At 37.0% G+C, this 27,324-nt stretch overlaps 5 protein-coding genes across 9 annotated transcripts; 4 read left to right on the top strand and 1 right to left on the bottom strand.

The window, feature by feature from the left end:
* Nucleotides 1-912: 912 nt before the first annotated feature.
* On the top strand, nucleotides 913-2,618 carry LOC106420164 (F-box protein At1g11270-like). The gene is made up of 2 exons (XM_013861006.3): nucleotides 913-1,169; nucleotides 1,310-2,618. The coding sequence occupies exon 2, from the start codon at nucleotides 1,375-1,377 to the stop codon at nucleotides 2,533-2,535; it is 1,161 nt and encodes a 386-aa protein (XP_013716460.2). The 5' UTR covers nucleotides 913-1,169; nucleotides 1,310-1,374; the 3' UTR covers nucleotides 2,536-2,618.
* A 1,045-nt stretch (nucleotides 2,619-3,663) lies between these two features.
* Nucleotides 3,664-27,302, top strand: LOC111208638 (protein STRUBBELIG). Of its 4 annotated transcripts, none has more exons than XM_048741827.1 (16): nucleotides 3,664-4,015; nucleotides 4,340-4,469; nucleotides 4,565-4,636; nucleotides 4,720-4,785; nucleotides 24,299-24,370; nucleotides 24,463-24,534; nucleotides 24,606-24,677; nucleotides 24,751-24,816; nucleotides 24,903-24,968; nucleotides 25,042-25,541; nucleotides 25,619-25,974; nucleotides 26,053-26,324; nucleotides 26,396-26,534; nucleotides 26,609-26,724; nucleotides 26,803-26,956; nucleotides 27,047-27,302. In XM_048741827.1, exons 1-16 carry the CDS (start codon nucleotides 3,925-3,927, stop codon nucleotides 27,107-27,109), a joined length of 2,307 nt encoding a protein of 768 aa, XP_048597784.1. In that variant the 5' UTR covers nucleotides 3,664-3,924; the 3' UTR covers nucleotides 27,110-27,302. The 4 variants fall into 4 exon arrangements, with proteins under 4 accessions (XP_048597784.1, XP_048597786.1, XP_048597785.1 ...); XM_048741829.1 differs by lacking the exons at nucleotides 3,664-4,015; nucleotides 4,340-4,469; nucleotides 4,565-4,636; nucleotides 4,720-4,785 and adding exons at nucleotides 19,808-20,041; nucleotides 20,376-20,433; nucleotides 23,988-24,059; nucleotides 24,136-24,201; XM_048741828.1 differs by lacking the exons at nucleotides 3,664-4,015; nucleotides 4,340-4,469; nucleotides 4,565-4,636; nucleotides 4,720-4,785 and adding exons at nucleotides 19,845-20,041; nucleotides 23,761-23,890; nucleotides 23,988-24,059; nucleotides 24,136-24,201.
* LOC106419850 (helicase-like transcription factor CHR28) lies at nucleotides 7,560-12,198 on the bottom strand. The gene is made up of 11 exons (XM_013860693.3): nucleotides 11,961-12,198; nucleotides 11,723-11,787; nucleotides 11,614-11,647; nucleotides 11,067-11,540; nucleotides 10,799-10,990; nucleotides 10,427-10,726; nucleotides 9,693-10,347; nucleotides 9,495-9,625; nucleotides 8,949-9,314; nucleotides 8,070-8,279; nucleotides 7,560-7,987 (listed from the first exon to the last, which is right to left on the bottom strand). The coding sequence occupies exons 3-11, from the start codon at nucleotides 11,620-11,622 to the stop codon at nucleotides 7,895-7,897; spliced, it is 2,430 nt and encodes an 809-aa protein (XP_013716147.1). The 5' UTR covers nucleotides 11,623-11,647; nucleotides 11,723-11,787; nucleotides 11,961-12,198; the 3' UTR covers nucleotides 7,560-7,894.
* LOC106415300 (F-box protein At1g11270-like) lies at nucleotides 15,632-17,378 on the top strand. The gene is made up of 2 exons (XM_013855962.2): nucleotides 15,632-15,921; nucleotides 16,064-17,378. Exon 2 carries the CDS (start codon nucleotides 16,133-16,135, stop codon nucleotides 17,291-17,293), a length of 1,161 nt encoding a protein of 386 aa, XP_013711416.2. The 5' UTR covers nucleotides 15,632-15,921; nucleotides 16,064-16,132; the 3' UTR covers nucleotides 17,294-17,378.
* On the top strand, nucleotides 20,194-22,277 carry LOC106415299 (F-box protein At1g11270). Of its 2 annotated transcripts, XM_013855960.3 has the most exons (4): nucleotides 20,376-20,433; nucleotides 20,533-20,604; nucleotides 20,764-20,815; nucleotides 20,958-22,277. In XM_013855960.3, the coding sequence occupies exon 4, from the start codon at nucleotides 21,027-21,029 to the stop codon at nucleotides 22,191-22,193; it is 1,167 nt and encodes a 388-aa protein (XP_013711414.1). In that variant the 5' UTR covers nucleotides 20,376-20,433; nucleotides 20,533-20,604; nucleotides 20,764-20,815; nucleotides 20,958-21,026; the 3' UTR covers nucleotides 22,194-22,277. The 2 variants fall into 2 exon arrangements, with proteins under 2 accessions (XP_013711415.1, XP_013711414.1); XM_013855961.3 differs by lacking the exon at nucleotides 20,764-20,815 and having other exon boundaries at nucleotides 20,194-20,433.
* Nucleotides 27,303-27,324: the final 22 nt, after the last annotated feature.

Raw genomic sequence — 27,324 nt, 5'->3', positions numbered from 1 at the left:
AATGAATAATAATAATAAATTAAAATAACAAAAAACTAATAGCTAACAATACGTACTATTAACTAAACACAACAACTAAACAACGATTTTCCATAGCTTCGTTTTGTTGAGAAGATGATATTTTTGTCTAGAAAGCTTCTTGAAAATCGTGAATGTGTTATTCAAGTAAGATGTGTCTTAAAGTAAGCTTGGACATTCGGGTCGTCGGATCGGGTTCGGATCGGGTCCTTTCGGATCTGGATATTTCGGGTCTAAAAGTTTAGGATCCGATAGGGTAATTTCAAATTTTCGATTCCGGGTCGGTTCGGATCATGCCGGGTCCGGATCGGGTCGGGTCTTAGATAGTTAGATCCATTCGGGTAATTAGAATTTATCAGTTCGGATTTGGTTTGGTTTCGGGTCGAGTTCGATCTAAAAAAGACCTTAAAATACAAAAAAATATCTGAAAATATTTATATCCAAAAATATTCAAAATTTTATTCAAAATTTGTGTTTTTATTATATTAAAATGAGTATATATATTAAACTATGCGATATACAACAACAATTTGTTGTCTCTTAGTGGTTGATCTCCATGTTCTCTACACAAATAACCTATCTTTGACTCTCCTTTGATGCATTTTATTTAATTTACATTATTAATTCAGGTACTTATCGGGTTTCGGGTTTGGGTCGGGTCGGGTCCAAGATCCGCGGATCCTCTGCAACAAGACCCGATAGGATAATTTTATCGGGTCGGTACCTATTCGAACCGGGTTTTTTCGTGTCGATTTCGGGTCGGGTCTTTGGGTCCGGATAAAATGTCCACGCCTATCTTAAAATGTAAATAAACTCCATAAAGTGTCCTAAATGTGTAATGCCTCTTTTTTCTTTTATTTTCTGTTTTAGTTGAGGTTAAAATGGTCTTTTCATATTCATCTTCTACATTTCGTCGCATGTAACCCTAAGTACACGCAGCCACTCAATTTTGTTTCTATCCTTCTGTTATAAGTTTTCTTTCGATTATTTCATTCATTATTCATCAAAAATCCATAGATCCGTATGAAATACATGGAATTTTAACCGCAAACTAACTAATTACGTTGTTCTGGGATTGCGATGCGACCTATCCCTCTAGTGAGAGCCTCATTCAGAAATCGATTCTCATTTGATGCGATCTATGGCGTGAGGTGATTATGTTTAGCTTTTATTCATTAATTTTGATTTCAAATTGATGAGATTTTCGATAATTAAGATTCGACTGGGAGAAAAAAGTTTTGGAAAATTCCTTTTCTCATAATGTAAATGTTTCCTTTTTCAATGCTTATAGGTCGGCTGCTCTGCATATATAAAGACCCTCTCAGATCATCAATAAGGTGAGAGAGGCAAGATACAATGTTGAAAAGAAGACATGGCTCAATTTTGAAAAGACATGGCTCTGATAAGAGAAGACGTGGCTCCAGCTCGAGTGTGGAATTGGAAGTGCTACCACACGATGTGATAGAGCTCATACTCGAGAGACTTCCCGTGGAATCTCTGCGGAGATTCAGGTCTGTGTCCAAGAAGTGGATATTCACAATCGATTCCCCTAGTTTCCAGTCAAGGCAGTTGAACCTTCGCAGGCAATCACGAGGTCATGATCTCCTTTTCGTAGCCTATTACGAGGATCCTCCTGATGATGTAGCTCAACATGCCTTGGGCTCTTCTTCTTCTTGCATATACCGTACTGTCAAGTTCCCTTTTCCTAACCTCTTGCTTTGCTATGGTAGTTGCGACGGTCTGGTTTGCCTCTTCTGTATTGACACACCCAACGTCGTGGTGAATCCCGCCACTCGATGGCATCAAAGTTTTCCTTTTTCCTCCCTGCAACGTCGTATCATCGACAAAGAAACCCCCTTTGGCAGCGACCCAATTTATGAGCTTGGATTTGGTAAAGACAAGTTGAGTGGTACTTACAAGCCTGTTTGGTTGTATAATTCATCCGAATTTGGACTAGACAATGTTACCACTTGTGAAGTTTTCGACTTTAGCACCCACTCCTGGAGGAACCTTGTCGCTTCTTCTCCTTATCCTATTCTCAGATTCCAGAAGCCAGTCTATTTTGACGGGTCACTCTATTGGCTCACCGACTGTGTAGAAACAAAGGTTTTGTCTTTCGATCTCCACACTGAAACTTTCCAAGTCATCTGTAAAGCTCCTTTTGCTGATGATGCACCTCTCCCAAGTAACGTAGTCTTGTTCATCCTTGATCACTGTTTGTGCGCTTCCGAGAAAACGTGGCCAACGCAAGTCATATGGTCCTTGGATTCTTCTTCAAAGACATGGAAGCAAATGTGTTCTATAGATCTCACCAATACTTTTCCTTTGTTCGACAGATGCGGTCTCATGCCCTTACCCGTAGCAATCCTGGAGAAGAACAAGTTATATCTCCATGGTCGTAACTACTTGGAACCACTCATGCTACATGATCTCAATACCAAATCTTTTGAGGTTGTCTCCACACCTACCACCCCCGGAGATTGTATTTATTATTTCGAAAGTTTGTGCTCTGTTTAATTTTTCATGTTTCCTTATTTATGTTCAATCAACCATTTGTAAGTTTTCACAATTTAATGTCATGCTGTAATCAGCTTTTGGTTCTTGCTCTAATCAGCTTTTGGTTATTGCTCGATTAAGTTGCTAATTTCTAGATTGGAGACTACTCTCTTTTCCAGTGTCTACCATAGCCATTAGCTTCCAATAATCGTATGCTCCCTTTTGCCAAGTTGTGTGCCCTCCCTCCAACAGCAAGTATATTTTGTTATGCATGCCAGGTTAACTTTTCAGCCAGATGGGACGGTTTCTACTGTACGGTGAGGGTAAGTGCTGGTTTTGGGTTAGCTAGAGAGTATGCATTAGAGCCGTGACATCCTCTGGAACAGAGTACAGTCGCAACTTGTGGCTGGCCTTGACTACCATATATGCTTGGGGTTAAGATCTCTTTTAATAATTTTAGAGCCAATAAACTTGACAAAAAAAAATCAGCCCATTAACACAAAGGTTTGAACCCATGATCCACAAAGTGACATTCTTACCAGTTACCACCAAGAAGAGGCAATAAGCATTGATTAACAAAAGAGCAAACATAAGAGTAGGATGAAAAATAATGAAATTTTGACCTCTGTGGGGTATCACTTTCTTCTCCTGTCTCATAATACAAAACTTTGCAGAGCTTTTCCACTTCACTGCTTTCATTTCATGGCCCATCCCACTGAAATACTGAATAGCTTGTATGTCAATAAATTTTCCATCTGATTATATAACATGTTACTCTGTATCATTTGGTTTTGTTTAGTAAATTTATTTAACGGATCACATATACTATGTCATATCTAATAAGTGAATCAACGGATTTACATTTAATAATTTGGATTTTATATGTTAATATGTGATATATAATCCTAAACAGAGAATGTTTTTCTTTATGTTCCTAGACAACACAACATTTTTCTTATAAATTGCCCAAAGTGATAATTCACTTCTAGTTATACCTAATGGCATTAGTAAAAGCCTTTTCAATACAAAATAAATTACACCAAGAAACTATAGTTATATGAGCATGGCGACAAAAAACAACATAAAACTGGGACAAGACTCAAGAGATAGAGTTGAAGTCTTTGAATTTTTGTCCTCTGTTTCACACTAAACCCTGAACTGAGTTAAACAAAGCCGCTCGTTCTTCGAGACAAAACACACTACCACTCTCTCTCTTTCTCACTCTTCCAACTGGTTCCCTCTTTCTCGCTCCTTACTTTCCCTTTTAATCAGGAAAATCCTTCTCCTTTCTGTGTTTTTTTCTTCCACATTACCTTAAAATCTTTATTTATCTGAGGTTTTCTTGTAAACAAACAGTCTAATCCAAGTCCAAGTTCAAGGGGTTTCCCAACTTTAGTTGAGACTGAAGTCATGAGCTTTACAAGAAGACAAGTGTTCTTTGTTCTCTCTGTTTTAGCTTTGATAATGCCATTCTCGGCTGGAGTCACTAATCTACGAGATGGTAACAATCTCTCTCTTCTCCTGTCTGCAAGTTTCCACTTCTGGTTTTGCTTTGTCTGTTTAAATTTTTTGGTTTATTGAACTCAACAAACTAGATTTTGAGTTTATGTCAAAGTGAAAGCGACTTGCAACACTGTTAGTGTACACATTAGCTTTGTGCTTTAGATTGGCAGATTCTATTGCTCTGAGTCCAGACTAAAAAAAACCTAAAGTTGACATATAAGTTCTTGTTAGGGTTTAGTTCAAGAGTACAACTCTTTGATTTTTAATATTTTTTTGGAAAGTTGATTTTTGATGGGTTTGTTTGATGTTTAACATGTTGCAGTTTCGGCGATTAATAATTTGTACATTACTTTGGGAGCACCATCTCTATCACACTGGCTTGCTTTTGGAGGAGACCCTTGTGGTGAAAAGTGGCAAGGTGTGGTCTGTGATTCCTCTAACATCACAGAAATGTATACTCACTCTCTCTCTTAACTCTTACTATGGTTTGCTTAAGAGTCAGCTTTAGCCAAGTCCTGACCAGTGTGATTATTGTTGTTGGCTGCAGAAGGATACCTGGCATGAAGGTGGGTGGAGGCTTAAGTGACACCTTGGCTGATTTTTCATCAATCCAACTGATGTAAGCAAAGCTTTTTGTTTTCTTCATGTTTCTTTTGACTTTTCATAATACTCTTTCTCTCTTCCTTCAACTGAAATGGGCAGGGACTTCAGTAACAATCATATCTCAGGGACAATTCCACAGGCTTTGCCTTCTACCATCCGTAACCTGTATGGCAACACTTGTGATTCAACCGTTAAAAGACACTGACTCTTGTATGTGATTCATTTTGCTTGTTTCAGCTCTCTCTCTAGCAACCGCTTCACTGGGAACATTCCCTTTACATTGTCCTTTCCATCCGACTTGTCAGAACTGTAAGCCTTTGTTAAAGAAAAAGATACTGTTTCTTGCATCTGTGATTCATTTTTCTCGGTTTAATGCAAGACTTTTCTTTTCCCTTCAGGTCACTGGGAAACAATCTTCTGTCTGGAGAGATACCTGATAACTTTCAGCAGCTATCAAAGCTGACAAAACTGTATGCTTTCTCCTCTTCTGTACTCGCTTCCCAGGTCTTTCACTTAACATGTTTAGTATCTAATGCAGGGACTTATCTTCTAACGTACTAGAGGGGCGTTTACCTCCCTCCATGGGAGAGTTAGCGACTCTCAAGATACTGTAAGTGGCATAGATTTTTTGAAATATGAAACCTTTAATCCATATTGTTACCATTGCTTCTATATCTAATGTGGCTGGATTTACTATGGTTTATGATATCTTTTTTGGTTCAGGAATGTAGCAAACAACTTATTCTAAGGACCTATACCGCCAAATCTATTAAAAGTTCCCCATTTCAAGTAAGTATACTTACTGAATCTGTTTTGTTTGCTTCTGTAGCCACTCAAAAGTTTTATCTTCATTATAACTGCAGAAAATATATGGAGCTGGAGACAGAATCTACGGCTATCCTACGCCACCAAGGGCTGAAGAAAGCTGGAGAACGATGCCACCTACTTCATATTACAATGTTAATATCCCGCAAAAACCGCTGCAACGACCACCGAGGCGTTTCCAGTCCAATGATGCTGCTGCTACCAAGAGAGCTGCTCATTTCCTCCAGGCTTGAACACTTCATCTTCCGCTACAGTTTTCGCTGTTGCTTCACTTCAGCAATACACAAACAGCTTCTCAGAGGAGCATATCATCGGTGAAGGGTCGCTTGGTAATGTTTACAAAGCCGTGTTTCCTCATGGAAAGGTGTGATAGTTCCCCCTTCTTATTGTGCATTCTTATTAACATCTTGAGATCTTATTTTATATCTCTGTGATGTGATGTGTAGTTTCTTGCGGTGAGGAAGCTGAGCAATACAATAAACAGAACTCAGAGTGACGGTGACTTCCTCAATCTAGTCTCCAACGTTTTGAAACTTAAACGAGGGAACATACTTGAGTTTCTTGTTTACTGTAATGAGTATGGTATGGTCAAAGGCTGCTTGTGTATGAGTACTGTTCTAATGGTTCGCTTCAAGACGCACTTCATTTGGATCGCAAATTGAACAAGAAGCTCACTTTGAATGTGCGTATAACTCGTGTGATAATTATGTATTCATGTACTTTTGAAAAACTGTTTTTTTTTTGTTAAGTTTCTTTTATAATAATCTAGTTTTAAATTGTAAAGCTTAAATGTTAAAGATATAAGAGCACCAAACATGGCAAGCACTTATAAATCATGTTGTTGTGCTCATGCTCCAAAGAAAAAGAAAAAAATTGTATAACAACCAGGTTAATCAATTTCTACCTAATAAAAATTCAGTTGAATAGAATATACGCAAATGTTACAGATCATTACCAACTGTGATCTTTACTAAAATAACCTCACTGACCACGATTGCATAGCCTCAAATTTGTGTAATTAGTGTGTTTACCCTATTAGTATTAGGCCATTTTAAAACTCTTGTCATGTCATATGACATTTTAAAGATCTTTGAGAAGTTTGGTGTAGTAGTGACTACTACATTTTGAAAATTTCTTTGTTTATTTCATATCTCCAACTTCTAATTACGGAAGCTGGAGATTGATTCCTACATGACTTTAAGTTTCATGATGGACCTATCCGTTCCCTAGACTTCCACCCTCTTGAGTTTCTCCTAGCCACTGGTGAGTTTTTGTGGCTCATTTTTAGTAGTTAATTGTTTTGATTACATCTACAAGTTCTGTTTTGAGATCTTCTGATTTCATTTACTACGTCTTTCACTCTTCAGGTTCTGCTGACAGGACTGTGAAGTTCTGAGATTTGGAAACGTTTGAATTGATTGGATCTACTAGACCAGAGGTAACTGAGCTTGTGAAGTTTTGTTCTACTACATTTGATGTCTATTGACTTATAACATGACTTGTTGTGGAGATAGGGTGTCGTTTGTCTCTCTTGAAAGAAGACCTCATACATTGACAAATTTATAATTATATTTGTAACAAGAGCAGTCGGCAAATAATCTGACATAGTACTAATTTATATTTGGATACACTTCGTAATATGTAACAAAACTAATCTTCTTCCTGGCATGTGGTGTCCCTTGTTTCACAGGCTACTGGAGTTCGTTCAATTGCTTTTCATCCAGATGGACAAACCCTTTTCTGTGGATTGGATGATGGCTTGAAGGTTTTTTATTGTCTTTGAGATAAACTAGACAGCTTAGATGTTGATATCACAAGTTCATGGTCATAAATGCCAACCAGTGATATGCCGGGATAGTGTTTGGGTTTGGGTCTGAGATATATCGGTATGTCACCTATTGCACTAGTCCATAAGTTCTGTGAAAGATGAATCTTGAACGTTTTTGAAACTGTTTGTGTTGGTTTGCTCCAGAAACTTGAGCCATTGGAGCTCAATCTGAGGATGGGAATGAATGCATAGTGAAAAGATTGAGTGTCTTGGATGACCAGTCGTCTTAGAGAATGGGGAGTACCTCAAGGGGGCAGTTCATCCCCAGATTATGAGACAATAGGGATAAAGAACATATACGTTGACTGTGAGTGAAACTGAATGAACATACATTGTCTTGATCACATCTAACCGTTTTTTTTCTTCTTTATTGCATGAAACAAAGCAGTCTTGAACATACATTGTCTTTGATGTCAGTTTCTGTGCCTTTTCTTCTTTTAAAGCTATAGGTGGAAATTTGAAAGGGGCTATTAGAGCGAGAAGCAGAATGCAACAACATGTTTTGGACATGCAGAGGACAAGTCTTCCAGAACGCATAATGTTGGATCGCTGGATAGTGAGTGGGGAAGAATATGTTTGAACTAAAAGACATATCTGGAAGAGCAACGAGACTGTAGCTACCTAATCAACTACTAGGAGATGCTCCCAGTCCTCAAGAGAGAATCTCTGGTCACATTTTCCAAAGGCACATGCTACCATTTTTTTCTTCTTTTCCTGCAAGAGTTTGTCAAGAGTTTTGTGTCAGCTTATAATAATAATATATCACAAGGTGAACCAAAAAGCATAGAACATTTACCTGAAGCTTTAGCAAACGATCTTCTACGGAATTGCTTACCAAGAGACGCACCACTCTAACGGGTCTTGTCTGACCGATACGATGAACCCGATCAATCGCTTGATCCTCAGTGGTCGGGTTCCACCATGGGTCCATGATAAGTACCAGTGAAGCAGCCACAAGGTTTAACCCGACACAAGCCGCCTTCAAAGACATGATCATCACATTAACCTAGCCAAAAGAAAAATAGTTAGACAAATGACAAATATATATCATGTGAACATGTTATTTAAATGGCACATGGCATAAACAAAGACCAAAGATCAAAGATCATCAGTGATAGAAAAACACTAACTTTAAACACTAACTAGAGTTCACGTGAATAGAGAGGATCAGAAAAACACTAACTTTAAACTTAATAAATCTTTCTATGCTTTTTGCAAAGCAAGATCATTAGAAAAGAGAGAAAAACACCAAAGCCTAGAGTTCACGTGAATAGAGAGGATCAGAAAAACACTAACTTTAAACTTAATAAATCTTTCTATGCTTTTTGCAAAGCAAGATCATTAGAAAAGAGAGAAAAACACCAAAGCCTAGAGTTCACGTCAATAGAGAGGATCAGAAAAACACTAACTTTAAACTTAATAAATCTTTCTATGCTTTTTGCAAAGCAAGATCATTAGAAAAGAGAGAAAAACACCAAAGCCTAGAGTTCACGTCAATAGAGAGGATCAGAAAAACACTAACTTTAAACTTAATAAATCTTTCTATGCTTTTTGTAAAGCAAGATCATTAGAAAAGAGAGAAAAACACCAAAGCCTAGAGTTCACGTCAATAGAGAGGATCAGAAAAACACTAACTTTAAACTTAATAAATCTTTCTAAGTAGTAGGATAATTACCTCCGGGAGATTCTTAAACTCTTCAATAGACTTATGTCTTGCTTCCATGGACATTTTCCCATCGAATCTTCGGTACTGAAAGGATGATTCTTTGAGACTATCTTCAAGAAGGTCTAGCATCTTTGTCCACTGTGTAAAAACCAGAGCCTTAACTCCTTTCTGAATCAAGCTCTCTGATAGTATCTCTAGTGTAGCCTTCAGCTTGGAGGAACCGAATGGAAGTTTCTTTGCAATTTGAGCTGAGGAGGATGTACTTGGGAGACTGGAGGATACGAGAAGAGGATGATTGCAAGCTTGACGAAGACGCATCAGCCTGGCCAAAACTTCTTTAAAATCTTTGTTCACCATCCCAGCTGATTCTTTTTCCTGATAACACGCATATTTATATTTATATCACATCACATTTATAACAACAGTAGCTGTTTCCTTTTCCTGATAACACGCATATTTATATTTATATATCACATCTATAAACAACAAGAGCATACGCTGTATATTTATATCATTAATATCAACAAGAGTATATGCTGAATACAGGTGTCATACCTTATAGAATCCCCGTGTCTCCTTCTCTAAGGCCTTGTAGAAATCAACTTCTTCTTTACTCAACTCCACTTTTCTCAACTCAGTAGACTTGGGAGGTAAAGAGAGGATTGGTTCTCCATCCATTATCGTACCTACACATTATTAGAACACATAAAAAACCTTGAAAAAACATCAAATCAAAATTTTGAATTGACTAACCTTTGGTTCTTCTGAGGAGTGTTGTTTTCAACAACGCCTGAAGTATCTCGTACCCTTCCGTTGGGTTCGTCGAGAGCACTTTCATAATTTTGTCACAGAAGACTGAGTAACTAGAATAGGGTTGACACTTGATGAACCTAAAGAAGCTGTAGAGGTCATCGATAGAATTCTGGATGGGAGTTCCAGATAGGCACCATCTACACTTGGCGTGAAGCTGAAAGCATGCAGAGGCGATGTTACTTTTATGATTCTTGATGATCTGCGCTTCATCCAACACAACTCTATACCAGGCAAGACTAGCAAACACACAAGCAGATTTCACATTGGTGCCATATGATGTTATTACAACATCATATTTTGATAGCGTCTCCGCATCTTGACATCTATTAGACCCATGGAAAATCAGAACAGAAAGTTTGGCTTCAGGAGAGATCTTGTTGAGGAGTTCTTCAGCCCACTGCCTCATCAGACTACTTGGACATATGATAAGAGTTCCAGCTGCTCTTCTTCCTTTTGATTGATCACAGACACCATTCTTCCTTTCTGTCATCATGAGAGCAAGAATGGATACAGTCTTACCAAGACCTTGGTCATCAGCTAATATCCCTCCAAAGCATGTCCTCTCTTTCTGTATCATCCACGCTAATGCAACTCTCTGTCAAGACAATATAATTTTTGCTAGAGGTTAAAATAATCACGAAGCACAAGCAGCTTGAAAAAACCAAGAAACTAACCTGATGCTTTAGGAGGTTGATGGAGAGTGAACCTTTGGGAGGTTCTGTTTCAGATTTAGGCTGGTAATCCATTGCTGCTTGGAGAAAGAGGTTAAACTCTTCAATTGGTTCTGAAGAGTTATCTTTAGGAGTTGCTGCTTTCTTCACATTCTTTTTCACAGATGTGTGGGCATTTTGAGGGTTCTCTAGGATACCAGCAGGTGAGACAATGAGAGATTCTAAACCTCTGAAGAACCAGCTCTTCAGCATGGCAAACACAGACCAAAAGGTCTGGTTGAAAGCAGCTTCCTCTCCAGAGATCTAGAGAGAAACAAAAAAAAAGCTTAGACATTAAGCATGAATGTAGAAGTGAATTACCAAGAAACTGTTTACCTGAATGTGTAGATCTTCGTTCCAGTCTGATACAGATACTTGCAGTTTAAGATCCTTGAATTTTTGGTCACGTAGAATCGCATCTCTTGACTTCTTTAGATGGAAACTCACTGAATGGACCCCTTTATTCACGACCTTGCAGTGGGGTAGCAAAAGTTCCATGGCTCGTTGAGTGCGAGTCTCTTTAAAAAGCTGTAAGACAATCACATCACATCAATAGAAATTAGTATATAATAAGGAAAAAAATTTGTAATAGAAACACTATTACCTCGGTAGTTGAGATCCTAACGATGTGATAGTAAAGGTGGCCAAACTGATTGTAACCAATGCCAACTTGTGTACTTTCTCTGATGTGATCGAGGACTGTCCCTTGGTGGAGAAAAGCAGAGTTTTGAGGAGGACATATGATTGCTATCTTGACTCTCATCTCGCCAAAGAAGGTGTAGACTTCTTTAGTCTTCCAACCTTTCACCAGATGGTTCAGCCTGGCAGAACATGAGTCTACTGTTCTTCCTATCTGACATGCTATGAAGATTAGATCAGTGTGGTCATCACAGAGCTTCAACAGCTCTTTGTCTTCTTCTTCAGTCCAATCTGTGCGTTGGAGTCTCCTCAACTGTTCTCTGCAGGCTATTATAGACTTTCCCAAGTGTCTGCTTGCATCTAGGATATGAACTGAGCGAACGCGATCATCTACCTTGCAAACTGACAAGAGATACTCATTGTCGCTGAAGCTCCAGATCTGCCAAAACCAACCAATAATCAAAAACTGACAATGTCTACAAAGAAACAGTAAATTGAAGTTAAAACAATACCTCAGCCATCTATCTCTTTATGGAATTTCAATACCTACATTGCAAGAGAGGAAACCTTCAGAATCAAATTTGTAATCGAATTGGAAAACAGTATTATCGAGTGACTCACAGGTAAAGACGATGACGAAAGAGATCAAGAAGGTTCAACACACAGAGAGTCTCAAGAGCTTCGTGCTGCAAATCGCACATGGAAATGAGATAAGTAAGAGGAACGGTGAGAAAATCGAAGTCATACAGAAGCAAATCGCACTAGGAGAAAGAGAGAGTTGAATCCCCGATTTAGAAACCCTAAATTTGTACTCCAACTTGAGAACTGTATCATGATATAAGATGAGAAATCGACTCACAGGTAAAACCTCCGTCTCGAAGATGATTGTGAGATCAAAGCTTATTCTCGAATTTGTTGAAGACGATGAATCGTACGCGGGAAACGCAGACGGAGAATGCTTCTACTTTGAAGCTTTTACCTTTGACTCTAGTCGTTGACAACGTTTTAACCATTTTAGCCTGAACCGGCAATAACCAATTGTGATGATTACTAAACCGTACATTAGATAACCAAATTTATTCTAATAATGTGGTCATTTTTTTTTAATCTTTTAAATCGTTGTAATAATTTTCTGGACGTTTTAACTTTTTAACGTCAATGCTTAAAGTATTTTCTCGTTTCTTTTTTCAGATAATACTTTTGATGATATAAAGTACAGTAAAACAAAACAAAACAAAAAGCTTATCTATTAAACAATCGTGCCAAAATAGAGTTCATCCCCAAAAGACAAAAGAGAGAGAATCTCAAAAGCTTTGACCTTTGATTGATCTTTAAACCGTGATCGTTCGCAACGATCTTAACATTTTAGCGCGAACTGGAAATAACCAAATCAGATGATTACTAAACCGTACATTAGAAAACCAAATTTATTCAAATCATATGGTTTGCGGGATACGAAGAAATATATATCTTGTCAATAACTATTACCTATCCATTTAGCCTTTCTTAGAAAAATTGATATATTCTGCATCTGTCCTGTCATGGGAAACGTAATTCATTGGATGGACTTTTTAATCAAAACACTTGCATTTTTTATTTTATATTCTCTTTCTTTAATAATAAACTTAAAAAAAAAACTTATATTTAATCTTTTTAGAAACCCTCACCCGATAATCATGCTCTAAGATGAAAGACTGATTCTCAGAATCTGTAAAAACTGCAGGTATTGGTGAAAGAAGATCCATTAAATGTATCCAAACAGACATAATGCAGTGTTCCAAGTCTCATATGCTTCCAAGCCAGAAGGCACAATTGCCCATGTCCTAAAGGTACTACTAAACTTACTATAAGAGGATTTGCTCTGATAAATCTAAGTATATGCTATCTTTTGCTAAACCACACAAATATTATGGATTCTCTTGTATAATTTGTAACCTTTTTGGTAACCTTTATGGTAATAATCAATGGCGTGCAATGTTATTGTCCAATATGTGATGATCCTAAAATGTTTAATAATTTTTTTATTAAGAATCCTTAATTAAGAGACTAGCATTGGATCTCATAAATATTAGAAATTTTTTAACTAAGTCTCTTAACTAACATTTACTATTTAAAAAATACTTAAAAGACCTTAAAGGAGTCTTTGGGTTAATGATGTTTTAAACGCCTTAACACTGTCTTTAATGCTAAATCAGAATCCGATATTAAAAAAATTATATTTGCATAATAATCTTCAAAATCAATCAAAACTCACTAATAAAAATTACAAACAATATTATCTAATAAAAATACAAACTAAATAATCTGTAAGAAAAGTTTAACTAACTCAATTGAATTAGTGAATTTTAAAGAAGAATTATTTTGCTTAGAACAGCAAAATTTTCTAGACCACTGCCAAGAGGAAAGAGTGGTTGGCACAAACGGTTAGTTTCCAGGTAATACGCGAAAATAGTCGAGAATCAGTGAATGCTTTTATGACTCAACATAAATGATATACATGTGATCATCACTGACATTTGTATTTAAGTTGACATACCGTATATTATGTATATATATAGATATATATATATATATATATGTATATATGCATTTACAATATCCAAATGTTGAACAGTGATTGGATGAAAGTCTAGTGTATAACGAGAACAAAATGATTTGGGCACGAGAAGAGACAAAATTTGTCTATGTGAATTTAGGCTCCGAAAGGTGACTGCGGTTTAAGCGGTGCGAGACAAACGGTTCAACTGCGGTATGGTTCTAACAGCTATAAAAATATATAGATATATAGTATACGTAGAGATTTTTGTTATTGTTAACTGCGGGGCGGGGCAGAACGATGGTCACCATTCGAAACCTTAGAAACAACATAACAGTAAATACCCTTTTTTTTTTTTTTTTGATCAACATAACAGTAAATACCCATGAGCCATGATCCCTCTATCATTTCACATACAGTGATGACACACATATTCATATAAAACGAAATCAAATAGTGTTTATAACTTACATGTCATGTATGTAACTGTAACTCTAACCCCAGTCCATTACTCGAATTATTCTTTTTTTTAGTGCACCATTACTCGAATTATTTGAAGTGGATATTTTACATTTGTTCGCTCACATGAACTCGTGTCCACATTTGTCTCATCCACATTTTTGTGTCCATTTTTCTTCAATCCACATATTTAAGTTTTTAAAGAAACTCAGATGAGTGGTCAAACTATATTCACCTACATTTTCGTAATGATTGTCTCTGAAACATTATATGGTTTAAATTAGAAACAAGCAAGAAACTATATGATTTGTGAAAAACGGTAAAAACAATTTTGATTGTGTGTTCATTTAACATGAAACAAAAGTTTAATATAAAATTAACAATATATTATTTATTATAACTTGTCCACAAAAAATAAATTCACGTCTATTGTCTACTATAACTTATATATAAGAGTTTTTTATTTTTTCAGCTATCCATGTCCATATTTTTTATGTCCGTACATTTTATATAATTTTAATATAAAAAAATTATCTATGAAAGTGGATTTTAAAATGTAGTAGAAAAAATTACAATTTATTGTAATAATTATATTTATTTTATATATTTTTAATTTTAAGAAAAATCAAATAAAAATATTGGATGAAATGAATAATAATAATAAATTAAAATAAAAAAAACTAATAGCTAACAAGACGTCATAACTATTAACTAAACACAACAACTAAACAACGATTTTCCATAGCTTCGTTTTGTTGAGAAGATGATATTTTTGTCTAGAAAGCTTCTTGAAAATCGTGAATGTGTTCTTCAAGTAAGATGTGTCTTAAAGTAGGCTTGGACATTCGGGTCGTCGGATCGGATTCGGATCGGGTCCTTTCGGATCCGGATTTTTCGGGTCTAAGAGTTTAAGATCTGATAGGTAATTTCAAATTTTCGATTCGGGTCGGTTCGGATCGTGCCGGGTCCGGATCGGGTCGGATCTTAGATAGTTAGATCTATTCGGGTAATTAGAATTTATCGGTTCGGATTCGGTTTGGTTTCGGGTCGGGTTCGGTTCGGGTTCGATCTAAAACCTTAAAATACAAAAAAAATATCTGAAAATATTTATATATCCGAAAATATTCAAAATTTTATTCAAAATTTGTGTTTTTATTATATGAAAATGAGTATATATATTAAACTATGCGAGATACAACAACAATTTGTTGTCTCTTAGTGGTTGACCCCCATGTTCTCTACATAAATAACCTATCTTTGATTCTCTTTTGATGCATTTTATTTAATTTACATTATTAATTCAGGTATCTATCGGGTTTCGGGTTTGGGTCGGGTCGGGTCCAAAATCCGCGGATCCTCTACAACAAGACGCGATAGGATAATTTGATCGGATCAGTTCTTATCCAAACCGGATTTTTTGTGTCGATTTCAGGTCGGGTCTTCGGGTACGGATAAAATGTCCAGGCCTATCTTAAAGTGTAAAGAAACTCCATAAAGTGTCCTAAGCTGTAATGCCTCTTTTTTTCTTTTATTTTCTGTTTTAGTTGAGGTCAAAATAGTCTTTTCATATTCATCTTCTACGTTTCGTCGCATGTAACCCTAAGTACACGCAGCCACTCAATTTTGTTTCTGTCCTTCTGTTATAAGTTTTCTTTCGATTATTTCATTCATTATTCATCAAAAATCCATAGATCCGTATGAAATACATGGAATTTTAACCGTAAACTAACTAATTACGTTGTTCTGGGATTGCGATGCGACCTATCCCTCTAGTGAGAGCCTCATTCAGAAATCGATTCTCATTTGATGCGATCTATGGCGTGAGGTGATTATGTTTAGCTTTTATTCATTAATTTTGATTTCAAATTGATGAGATTTTCGATAATTAAGATTCGACTGGGAGAAAAAAGTTTTGGAAAATTCCTTTTCTCTTAGTGTAAATGTTTCCTTTTTTCCAATGCTTATAGGTCGGCTGCTCTGCATATATAAAGACACTCTCAGATCATCAATAAGGTGAGAGAGGCAAGAAAGATACAATGTTGAAAAGAAAACATGGCTCAATTTTGAAAAGACATGGCTCTGATAAGAGAAGACGTGGCTCCAGCTCGAGTGTGGAATTGGAACTGCTACCACACGATGTGATAGAGCTCATACTCGAGAGACTTCCCGTGGAATCTCTGCGGAGATTCAGGTCTGTGTCCAAGAAGTGGATATCCACAATCGATTCCCCTCGTTTCCAGTCAAGGCAGCTGAACCTTCGCAGGCAATCACGAGGTCATGATCTCCTTTTCGTAGCCTATTACGAGGATCCTCCTGATGATGTAGCTCAACATGCCTTGGGCTCTTCTTCTTCTTGCATATACCGTACTGTCAAGTTCCCTTTTCCGAACGTCTTGCTTTGCTATGGTAGCTGCGACGGTCTGGTTTGCTTCTTCTGTATTCACACACCCAACGTCGTGGTGAATCCCGCCACTCGATGGCATCGGAGTTTTCCTTTTTCCTCCCTGCAATGCCTTATCATCGACAAAGGACCCCCCTTTGCCAGCGGCGACCTAACTTATGAGCTTGGATTTGGTAAAGACAAGTTGAGTGGTACTTACAAGCCTGTTTGGTTGTATAATTCATCCGAATTTGGACTAGACAATGTTACCACTTGTGAAGTTTTCGACTTTAGCACCCACTCTTGGAGGAACCTTGTCGCTTCTTCTCCTTATCCTATTCTCAGATTCCAGAAGCCAGTCTATTTTGACGGGTCACTCTATTGGCTCACCGACTGTGTAGAAACAAAGGTTTTGTCTTTCGATCTCCACACTGAAACTTTCCAAGTCATCTGTAAAACTCCCTTTGCTGATGCACCTCGCCCAAGTAACGTAGTCTTGTTCATCCTTGATGACTGTTTGTGCGCTTCCGAGAAAACGTGGCCAACGCAAGTCATATGGTCTTTGGATTCTTCTTCAAAGACATGGAAGCAAATGTGTTCTATAGATCTCACCAATACTTTTCCTTTGTTCGACAGATGCGGTCTCATGCCCTTACCCGTAGCAATCCTGGAGAAGAACAAGTTATATCTCCATGGTCGTAACTACTTGGAACCACTCATGCTACATGATCTCAATACCAAATCTTTTGAGGTTGTCTCCACACCTACCACCCCCGGAGATTGTATTTATTATTTCGAAAGTTTGTTCTCTGTTTAATCTTTTATGTTTCCTTATTTATGTATCAATCAACCATTTGTAACCTTTTCACAATTTAATGTCATGCTGTAATCAGCTTTTGGTTCTTTGCTGTAATCAGCTTTTGGTTATTGCTCGATTAAGTTGCTAATTTCTAGATTGGAGACTACTCTCTTTTCCAGTGTCTACCATAGCCATTAGCTTCCAATAATCGTGTGCTCCCTTTTGCCAAGTTGTGTGCCCTCCCTCCAACAGTAAGTATATTTTGTTATGCATGCCAGGTTAACTTTTCAGCCAGATGGGACGGTTTCTACTGTACGGTGAGGGTAAGTGCTGGTTTTGGGTTAGCTAGAGAGTATGCATTAGAGCCGTGACATCCTCTGGAACAGAGTACAGTCGCAACTTGTGGCTGGCCTTGACTACCATATATGCTTGGGGTTAAGATCTCTTTTAATAATTTTAGAGCCAATAAACTTGACAAAAAAAAAATCAGCCCATTAACACAAAGGTTTGAACCCATGATCCACAAAGTGACATTCTTACCAGTTACCACCAAGAAGAGGCAATAAGCATTGATTAACAAAAGAAAAGAGCAAACATGAGAGTAGGATGAAAAATAATGAAATTTTGACCTCTGTGGGGTATCACTTTCTTCTCCTGTCTCATAATACAAAACTTTGCAGAGCTTTTCCACTTCACTGCTTTCATTTCATGCCCCATCACACTGAAATACTGAATAGCTTGTATGCCAATAAATTTTCCATCTGATTATATAACATGTTACTATGTATCATTTGGTTTTGTTTAGTAAATTTATTTAACGGATCACATATACTATGTCATATCTAATAAGTGAATCAACGGATTTATATTTAATAATTTGGATTTTATATGTTAATATGTGATATATAATCCTAAACAGATAATGTTTTCTTCATGTTCTTGGACAACACAACATTTTTCTTATAAATTGCTCAAAGTGATAATTCACTTCTAGTTATACCTAATGGCATTAGTAAAAGCCTTTTCAATACAAAATAAATTACACCAAGAAACTATAGTTAGATGAGCATGGCGACAAAAAACAACATAAAACTGGGACAAAACTCAAGAGATAGAGTTAAAGTCTTTGAATTTTTGTCCTTTGTTTCACACTAAACCCTGAACTGAGTTAAACAAAGCCGCCTGTTCTTCGAGACAAAACACACTATTACTATCTCTCTCTCTCTCTCTCTCTCTCTCTCTCTCTCTCTCTCTTTCTAAGAGCATCTCCAAAAAGGAACTCTATTTTGAAATTTTCAAAACTCTATATTTGAAGTTTCAATGTGTTTTTCTCCAAAAGTAAAACTTCAAACCTAACTTCAAAATTATTTATATTTTACACTATGGTCCTTATATTTGTCATAGTTGATGTAAATTCATAAAACTTCTATAAATAACTAGTATATATATATATATAAATATTACAGAAATATTAATTAAAAAATCTTACACTAAAATATAAAATTATAAATAAAAATGCATAATTAAATATTAAACTGCAAGCAAATACTATATTATTCCATAAAATTATTTCTATAATGCTTCCATATATGATCAACTAGTGCATTTCGAAGTAAGAAATGATTCTCTTTATTTTTTATTTGTAGATTACGAGCCAAAATTTTTTGAAATCGAATATCCTCATAATATGGCTGTTGATAGTTTGATATCATCAAACGAAAAATCCTTGATCTTTAAAACGAAAGTACAACAAGCAGGGAAAAATGTCACGAGATGATTGAATTATGAATGCAAAATGAAGCAAAAAAGTTAGCTTTTAAAGAAGTAAAATAGGAAAATAAAATATTGCTAAAAAACTTAGCTTCTATCGATGATGTTAATATTCGTGAATACATTCGATCTGAACAAGAAAGAATCATACGAAAAATGCGTCAAGAGCAACAACAACAATCATCTTCAGTTACACAAAATTTGTTTGGATAATATTTTGGAGATTTTGGAGGTTCCGGAGCAAATTTACCAGACTATTAGTGTTTTTATAATATTTAAATTTGAGTAATAATTATGTCTTCATGTGTCTTTTTAATATGTTTTTATCATGGTTTTTTGTAATATTCTTATTGTTTAATTCTAGTTTTAAAATATTATAATTATTCTTGTTTCAATTTTTTTTTTTATTTAATTTCATGTGTAAAACTTAAATTTATAAAAAAATTTGAAATATTTATGAGATATAAAAGTCTTAAGGATTAAAACAATAAACAAAAAAATATTCAAGAATTATAAATATGATGTATAATTGTAAGGACCAAAATGCAAATAAAAAGATGAAACTTCAAATTTGAAGTTTTGAAAAGTGAAACTCTATATTTGGAGTTTCACTCTTCAAAACTTCAAATTTGAAGTTTTAAAGTTCATTTTTGGAGAGCAAAAAACTCTATATTTGAAGTTATAGAGTTTCTTTTGGAGATGCTCTAACTCTTCCAACTGGTTCCCTCTTTCTTTCTCACTCTTCACTTTCCCTTTCAATCAGGAAAATCCCTGTTTTCTTTCTCCTTTCTGTGTTTTTTTCTTCCCCATTACCTTAAAATCTTTATTTATCTGAGGTTTTCTTGTAAACAAACAGTCTAATCCAAGTTCAAGGGGGTTTCCCAGCTTCATTGGAGGCTGAAGTCATGAGCTTTACAAGAAGACAAGTGTTCTTTGTTCTCTCTGTTTTAGCCTTGACAATGCCGTTCTCGGCTGGAGTCACCAATCTACGAGATGGTAACAATCTCTCTCTTCTCCTGTCTGCAAGTTTCCACTTTTGGTTTTGCTTTGTCTGTTTAAATTTTATGGTTTATGAACTCAACAAACTAGATTTTGAGTTTATGTCAAAGTGAAAGCGACTTGCAACACTGTTAGTGTACACATTAGCTTTGTGCTTTAGATTGGCAGATTCTATTGCTCTGAGTCCAGACTAAAAAAACCCTAAAGTTGACACATAAGTTCTTGTTAGGGTTTAGTTCAACAGTACAACAACTCTTTGATTTTTAATATTTTTTTGGATAATTGATTTGTGATGGGTTTGTTTGATCACACTGGCTTGCCTTTGGAGGAGACCCTTGTGTAGAAAAGTGGCAAGGTGTGGTCTGTGATTCCTCAAACATCACAGAAATGTACACTCTCTCAACTCTTACTATGGTTTGCTTAAGACTCACCAAAGAATGAAGCTTTAGTCAAGTCCTGACCAGTGTGATTATTGTTGTTGGCTGCAGAAGGATACCTGGCATGAAGGTGGGTGGAGGCTTAAGTGACACCTTGGCTGATTTTTCATCAATCCAACTGGTGTAAGCAAAGCTTCTTGTTTTTCTTGATGTTTAATTTGATTTTTTTCATAATACTCTTTTCATCAAAAATCCATAGATCCGTATAAAGTACATGGAATTTTAACCGTAAACTAACTAATTACGTTGTTCTGGGATTCCGATGCGACCCTATCCCTCTAGTGAGAGCCTCATTCAGAAATCGATTCTCATTTGATGCGATCTATGGCGTGAGGTGATTATGTTTAGCTTTTATTCATTAATTGTGATTTCAAATTGATGAGATTTTCGATAATTAAGATTCGACTGGGAGAAAAAAGTTTTGGAAAATTTATTTTCTCTTAATGTAAATGTTTCCTTTTTTCCAATGCTTATAGGTCGGCTGCTCTGCATATATAAAGACACTCTCAGATCATCAATAAGGTGAGAGAGGCAAGAAAGATACAATGTTGAAAAGAAGACATGGCTCAATTTTGAAAAGACATGGCTCTGATAAGAGAAGACGTGGCTCCAGCTCGAGTGTGGAATTGGAAGTGCTACCACACGATGTGATAGAGCTCATACTCGAGAGACTTCCCGTGGAATCTCTGCGGAGATTCAGGTCTGTGTCCAAGAAGTGGATATCCACAATCGATTCCCCTCGTTTCCAGTCAAGGCAGCTGAACCTTCGCAGGCAATCACGAGGTCATGATCTCCTTTTTGTAGCCTATTACGAGGATCCTCCTGATAATGTAGCTCAACATGCCTTGGGCTCTTCTTCTTCTTGCAGATACCGTACTGTCAAGTTCCCTTTTCCGAACCTCTTGCTTTGCTATGGTAGTTGCGACGGTCTGGTTTGCCTCTTCTGTATTGACACACCCAACGTCGTGGTGAATCCCGCCACTCGATGGCATCGAAGTTTTCCTTTTTCCTCCCTGCAACGTCGTATCATCGACAAAGGACCGCCCTTTGGCAGCAACCCAATTTATGAGCTTGGATTTGGTAAAGACAAGTTGAGTGGTACTTACAAGCCTGTTTGGTTGTATAATAATTCATCCAAATTCGGACTAGACAATGTTACCACTTGTGAAGTTTTCGACTTTAGCACCCACTCCTGGAGGAACCTTGTCCCTTCTTCTCCTTATCCTATTCTCAGATTCCAGAAGCCAGTCTATTTTGACGGGTCACTCTATTGGCTCACCGACTGTGTAGAAGAAACAAAGGTTTTGTCTTTCGATCTCCACGCTGAAACTTTCCAAGTCATCTGTAAAGCTCCCTTTGCTGATGATGCACCTCGCCCAAGTAATGTAGTCTTGTTCATCCTTGATGACTGTTTGTGCGCTTCCGAGAAAACGTGGCCAACGCAAGTCATATGGTCCTTGGATTCTTCTTCAAAGACATGGAAGCAAATGTGTTCTATAGATCTCACCAATACTTTTCCTTTGTTCGACAGATACGGTCTCATGCCCTTACCCGTAGCAATCCTGGAGAAGAACAAGTTATATCTCCATGGTCGTAACTACTTGGAACCACTCATGCTACATGATCTCAATACCAAATCTTTTGAGGTAGTCTCCACACCTACCACCCCCGGAGATTGTATTTATTATTTCGAAAGTTTGTTCTCTGTTTAATTTTTCATGTTTCCTTATTTATGTATCAATCAACCATTTGTAACTTTTCACAATTTAATGTCATGCTGTAATCAGCTTTTGGTTCTTGCTCTAATCAGCTTTCTTCCCACCCGCTATTACTGTTATGTGCTGCTATATTGCTCGATCTAGATGTTTAATGGTAGTTGATATGATTGTAGCAAAGTTAGTGTTTTCGTTTCAGTAGCCTTGCATTTAAGATGCGTCTCAACTCTTTTGGAATTAGAGATCTTATAATCATACTCTTTATGAGTAATAAATTTTAACCTAAGATAACAGCTTATGTTCCTAAGATAATCACACATTCTTACCACCATGAAGGGGCAATAAGCATTGATTTACAAAAGAGCAAACATGAGTGTGGGATGAAAAATAAAGAATTTCTGACTGTGTGGGGTCAGAAATTCATTATTTCAATAAACTTTCTTCCCCTTTCATAATACAATCCATTTCAATGGTTTCATGGCCCATCAGACTGAATAGCTTGAATGTCCATATAATTTATATCTGATTATATAGCATGTTACTCTGTATCAGACTGAATAGCTTTGTATTTATCATTTGGAGTATATGATATATGTCATATATAATAGGTAAACAGAGAATGTTTTCTATTATGTTCTTGGGCAAACATAACACTTTTCTTATAGATTGCTGAAAATGATAATTCACTTCTAGTTATACCTAATGGCATTAGTAAAAGCCATTTCCATACAAAATAAAATAACACCAAGAAACTATAGTTAGATGAGCATGGCGACAAAAAAACAACATAAAATTGGGGACAAGACTCAAGAGATAGAGTGAAAGTCTTTGAATTTTTGTCCTCTGTTTCACACTAAACCCTGAACTGAGTTAAACAAAGCCGCTCGTTCTTCGAGACAAAACACACTATTACTATCTCACTCTCTCTCTCTCTCTCTCTTTCTAACTCTTCCAACTGGTTCCCTCTTTCTTTCTCACTCTTCACTTTCCCTTTCAATCAGGAAAATCCCTGTTTTTCTTTCTCCTTTCTGTGTTTTTTCCTTCCACATTACCTTAAAATTTTTATATACCTGAAGCTTTCTTGGAAACAAACAGTCTAATCCAAAAGTACAAGGGTTTTCCCAGCTTCATTGGAGGCTGAAGTCATGAGCTTTACAAGAAGACAAGTGTTCTTTGTTCTCTCTGTTTTAGCTTTGACAATGCCATTCTCGGCTGGAGTCACTAATCTACGAGATGGTAATAATCCCTCTTCTCCTGTCTGCAAGTTTCCACTTCTGGTTTTGCTTTGTCTGTTTAAATTTTTTGGTTTATTGAACTCAACAAACTAGATTTTGAGTTTATGTCAAAGTGAAAGCGACTTGCAACACTGTTAGTGTACACATTAGCTTTGTCTGTAAGGCTTTAGATTGGCAGATTCTATTGCTCTGAGTCCAGACTAAAAAACCCTAAAGTTGACATATAAGTTCTTGTTAGGGTTTAGTTTAAGAGTACTACTCTTTGATTTTTAATGTTTTTTTGGAAAGTTGATTTTTGATGGGTTTGTTTGATGTTTAACATGTTGCAGTTTCGGCGATTAATAACTTGTACATTACTTTGGGAGCACCATCTCTATCACACTGGCTTGCTTTTGGAGGAGACCCTTGTGGTGAAAAGTGGCAAGGTGTGGTCTGTGATTCTTCAAACATCACTGAAATGTATACTCACTCTCTCTCTCTTACCTCTTACTATGGTTTGCTTAAGAGTCAGCTTTAGCCAAGTCCTGACCAGTGTGATTATTGTTGTTGGCTGCAGAAGGATACCTGGCATGAAGGTGGGTGGAGGCTTAAGTGACACCTTGGCTGATTTTTCATCAATCCAAGTGATGTAAGCAAAGCTTTTTCATGTTTCTTTTGATCTTTTTCATAATACTCTTTCTCTCTTCCTTCAACTGAATGTGCAGGGACTTCAGTAACAATCATATCTCAGGGACAATACCGCAAGCTTTGCCTTCTACCATCAGAAACCTGTACGTTTGAGAACTGACTATTCTTTATAGCAACACTTGTGATTCAACAGCTTAAAAAACACTTACTCTTGTATGTGATTCCTTTTGCTTGTTTCAGATCTCTCTCTAGCAACCGCTTCACTGGGAACATTCCCTTTACATTGTCCTTTCTATCCGACTTGTCAGAGCTGTAAGCCTTTGTCAAAGAAAAAGATACTGTTTCTTGCATCTGTGATTCGTTTTCTTAGGTTTAAAGCAAGACTCTTTTCTCCTCCCTTTCAGGTCATTGGGAAACAATCTTCTATCTGGAGAGATACCTGATTACTTTCAGCAGTTATCAAAGCTTACAAAACTGTATGTTTTTTCTGCTTTTCTTTTACTCTCTTCCCTGGTCTCTCACTCACACGTTTTAGTTTCTAATGCAGGGACTTATCCTCTAACGTACTAGAGGGGCGTTTACCTCCCTCCATGGGAGACTTGGCGGCTCTAAAGATTCTGTAAGTTGGAATATGAAACTTTAAATACATATTGTTACCATTGCTTCTATATCTAATGTGGTTGGACTTGCAGGTATCTCCAGGACAACAAGCTCATTGGAACACTTGATGTTATAGAGGATCTTTTCTTAACAGATTTGTAATCTTCTTTGTTTTTGACTCTCTAACCATAAAGCCAACTTCAGTAACTTACTATAGTTTATGATTATCTTCTTTTTGGTTCAGGAATGTAGCAAACAACTTATTCTCAGGACCTATACCTCCAAATCTATTAAAAGTTCCGCATTTCCAGTAAGTATACTTACTGATTATGTTTTGTTTGGTTCTTTAGCCCACTCATGTTTTATCTTCATTATAACTGCAGAAAAGATGGAACTCCATTCAATACATCAATTATAACACCGCCTCCACCTGCTGTTGTTCCTCCTCCTCCTACTACTCCTCACCGTTCTCCTCCTCCTGTTACGCATATCCCTCCTGGTTCCAGTGTCCCCCCTGCTCCTTTTGCTCCTTTTGTTCCACTCCAACCACAACCACCACCACCATCGCCACCTCTTGTTTGGTCACCACCTTCTGATAATGGAGGAGGAGGAGATCCCTGGAACTCTGTCTCAGGGCAACCTACCTTGCAAATCTCACCTCCTTCAGGTTCAGGGTCAGGAAAGTTCTGGTCCACGCAGAGAATCATTTTAGTCATCTCCTCAGTAGCCGTAATAGTTCTTGTATCCGGGCTGTGTGTTACACTTTGGAGATGTTACAGAAACAAGAAGTATAACCGTTATATCCCTGAAGCTCGTAAAGATTACCAACGACCATACTTTAACAAGCCTCCATCTCAACCAACCACCCCCTTTATGGCAAAAGGTACACTGATTCTTTTCCTTCCAAGAAGAAAAAACAAAACTTGAGTGTTGGCTCATTGGCTTTCTTTTGTATTACAGTTTCTAGGGAGCCTATGGTTAAGCCATACGATGGATATGGAGCCGGAGACAGATTGTACGGCTACCCTACGCCACCAAGGGCTGAAGAGAGCCGGAGAGCGATGCCTCCTACTTCATATTACAATGTTAATGTCACACAAAAACCGCTGCAACAACCACCGAGGCGTTTCCAGTCTAATGATGCTGCTGCTACCAAGAGAACTGCTCATTTTCCTCCTGGCTTGAATACTTCATCTTCCGCTACGGTTTTCACTGTTTCCTCACTTCAGCAATACACAAACAGCTTCTCAGAAGATCATATCATCGGTGAAGGGTCGCTTGGTAATGTATACAAAGCCGTGTTTCCTCATGGAAAGGTGTGACAATGTCCCCTCTTATTGTGCACTCTTATTAAAATCTTTTTATGTTTTAAAAAATCTCTGTGTGATATGTAGTTTCTTGCGGTGAGGAAGCTGAGCAATACAATCAACAGAACGCAGAGCGACGGTGACTTCCTCAATCTTGTCTCAAACGTTTTGAAACTGAAACGAGGGAACATACTTGAGTTTCTTGGTTATTGTAATGAGTATGGTCAAAGGCTGCTTGTGTATGAGTACTGTCCTAATGGTTCGCTTCAAGACGCATTGCATTTGGACCGCAAATTGAACAAGAAGCTCACTTGGAATGTGCGTATGAATATCGCCTTAGGAGCTGCCAAGGCACTTCAGTAAGTTAAAACAAACCTCAACCAATCTAATATTAAGAACATGTAGATGATCTTAGAGTGTTTGGTTTCAGGTTTCTTCATGAGGTGTGTCAACCACCTGTTGTACACCAGAACTTCAAGTCTTCCAAGGTTCTACTTGATGGAAAGCTCTCAGTACGCGTTGCAGACAGCGGTTTGGCTTATATGTTACCACCACGTCCTACGAGCCAGGTAATTACGTAATTTTGAAGATCCCAAATCCTGACATAGGAGTGATTGATGGTTTGCTTTATAAAATTTATTAGATGGCGGGTTATGCGGCTCCTGAGATTGAGTATGGAAGCTACACTTGTCAAAGCGATGTGTACAGCCTTGGGGTTGTGATGTTAGAACTGCTAACTGGAAGCAGACCATTTGACAGGTTATAGCTAACTCTAAAAAGACAAATAAAAGATTATGACACTTAAAGAGAGCAATGTCTCACTTTATTTTTGTGCAGGACAAGGCGGAGGGATCAGACACTAGCTCAGTGGGCTATACCACGGCTTCATGACATAGATGCGTTGACAAGAATGGCTGATCCGTCGTTACATGGAGCATATTCAGTGAAATCTTTGTCACGTTTTGCAGATATCATATCACGTTCTCTCCAGGTAAATTTTTTTTTACCATACTAGGTGAGAAAGCAATGTCAAGTAACAGTTTTTGACAATACCCATTTTGACTTGTTTTATAATTTATAGATGGAACCAGGATTCAGACCGTCTGTATCAGAAATTGTCCAAGATCTTCAACGTATGATCTAAAGATAATCTACAGCCTTTTAAGGCTACAACGCAGAAAGATATATTATATTGTCAGATTCTTGTTTTATTGGGCATCATCAACACATCCTTTTGATGAATGTAACATATAAATATCATGATGTAACGTAATTCTTGTATTGGTTATATGTCAAACATGTCTTAGTTACTCAAATAATTGATGTTTTTTTTTGTATTTTATGTAACGAAAGAAGGTG

This window comes from Brassica napus, chromosome A9 (assembly GCF_020379485.1).
Source record: "Brassica napus cultivar Da-Ae chromosome A9, Da-Ae, whole genome shotgun sequence".
In the NCBI taxonomy this organism is placed as follows: Eukaryota; Viridiplantae; Streptophyta; class Magnoliopsida; order Brassicales; family Brassicaceae; genus Brassica; species Brassica napus.
Note: the sequence above shows the minus strand (reverse complement) of the source record. Positions and strands in the feature narration are given on the sequence as shown.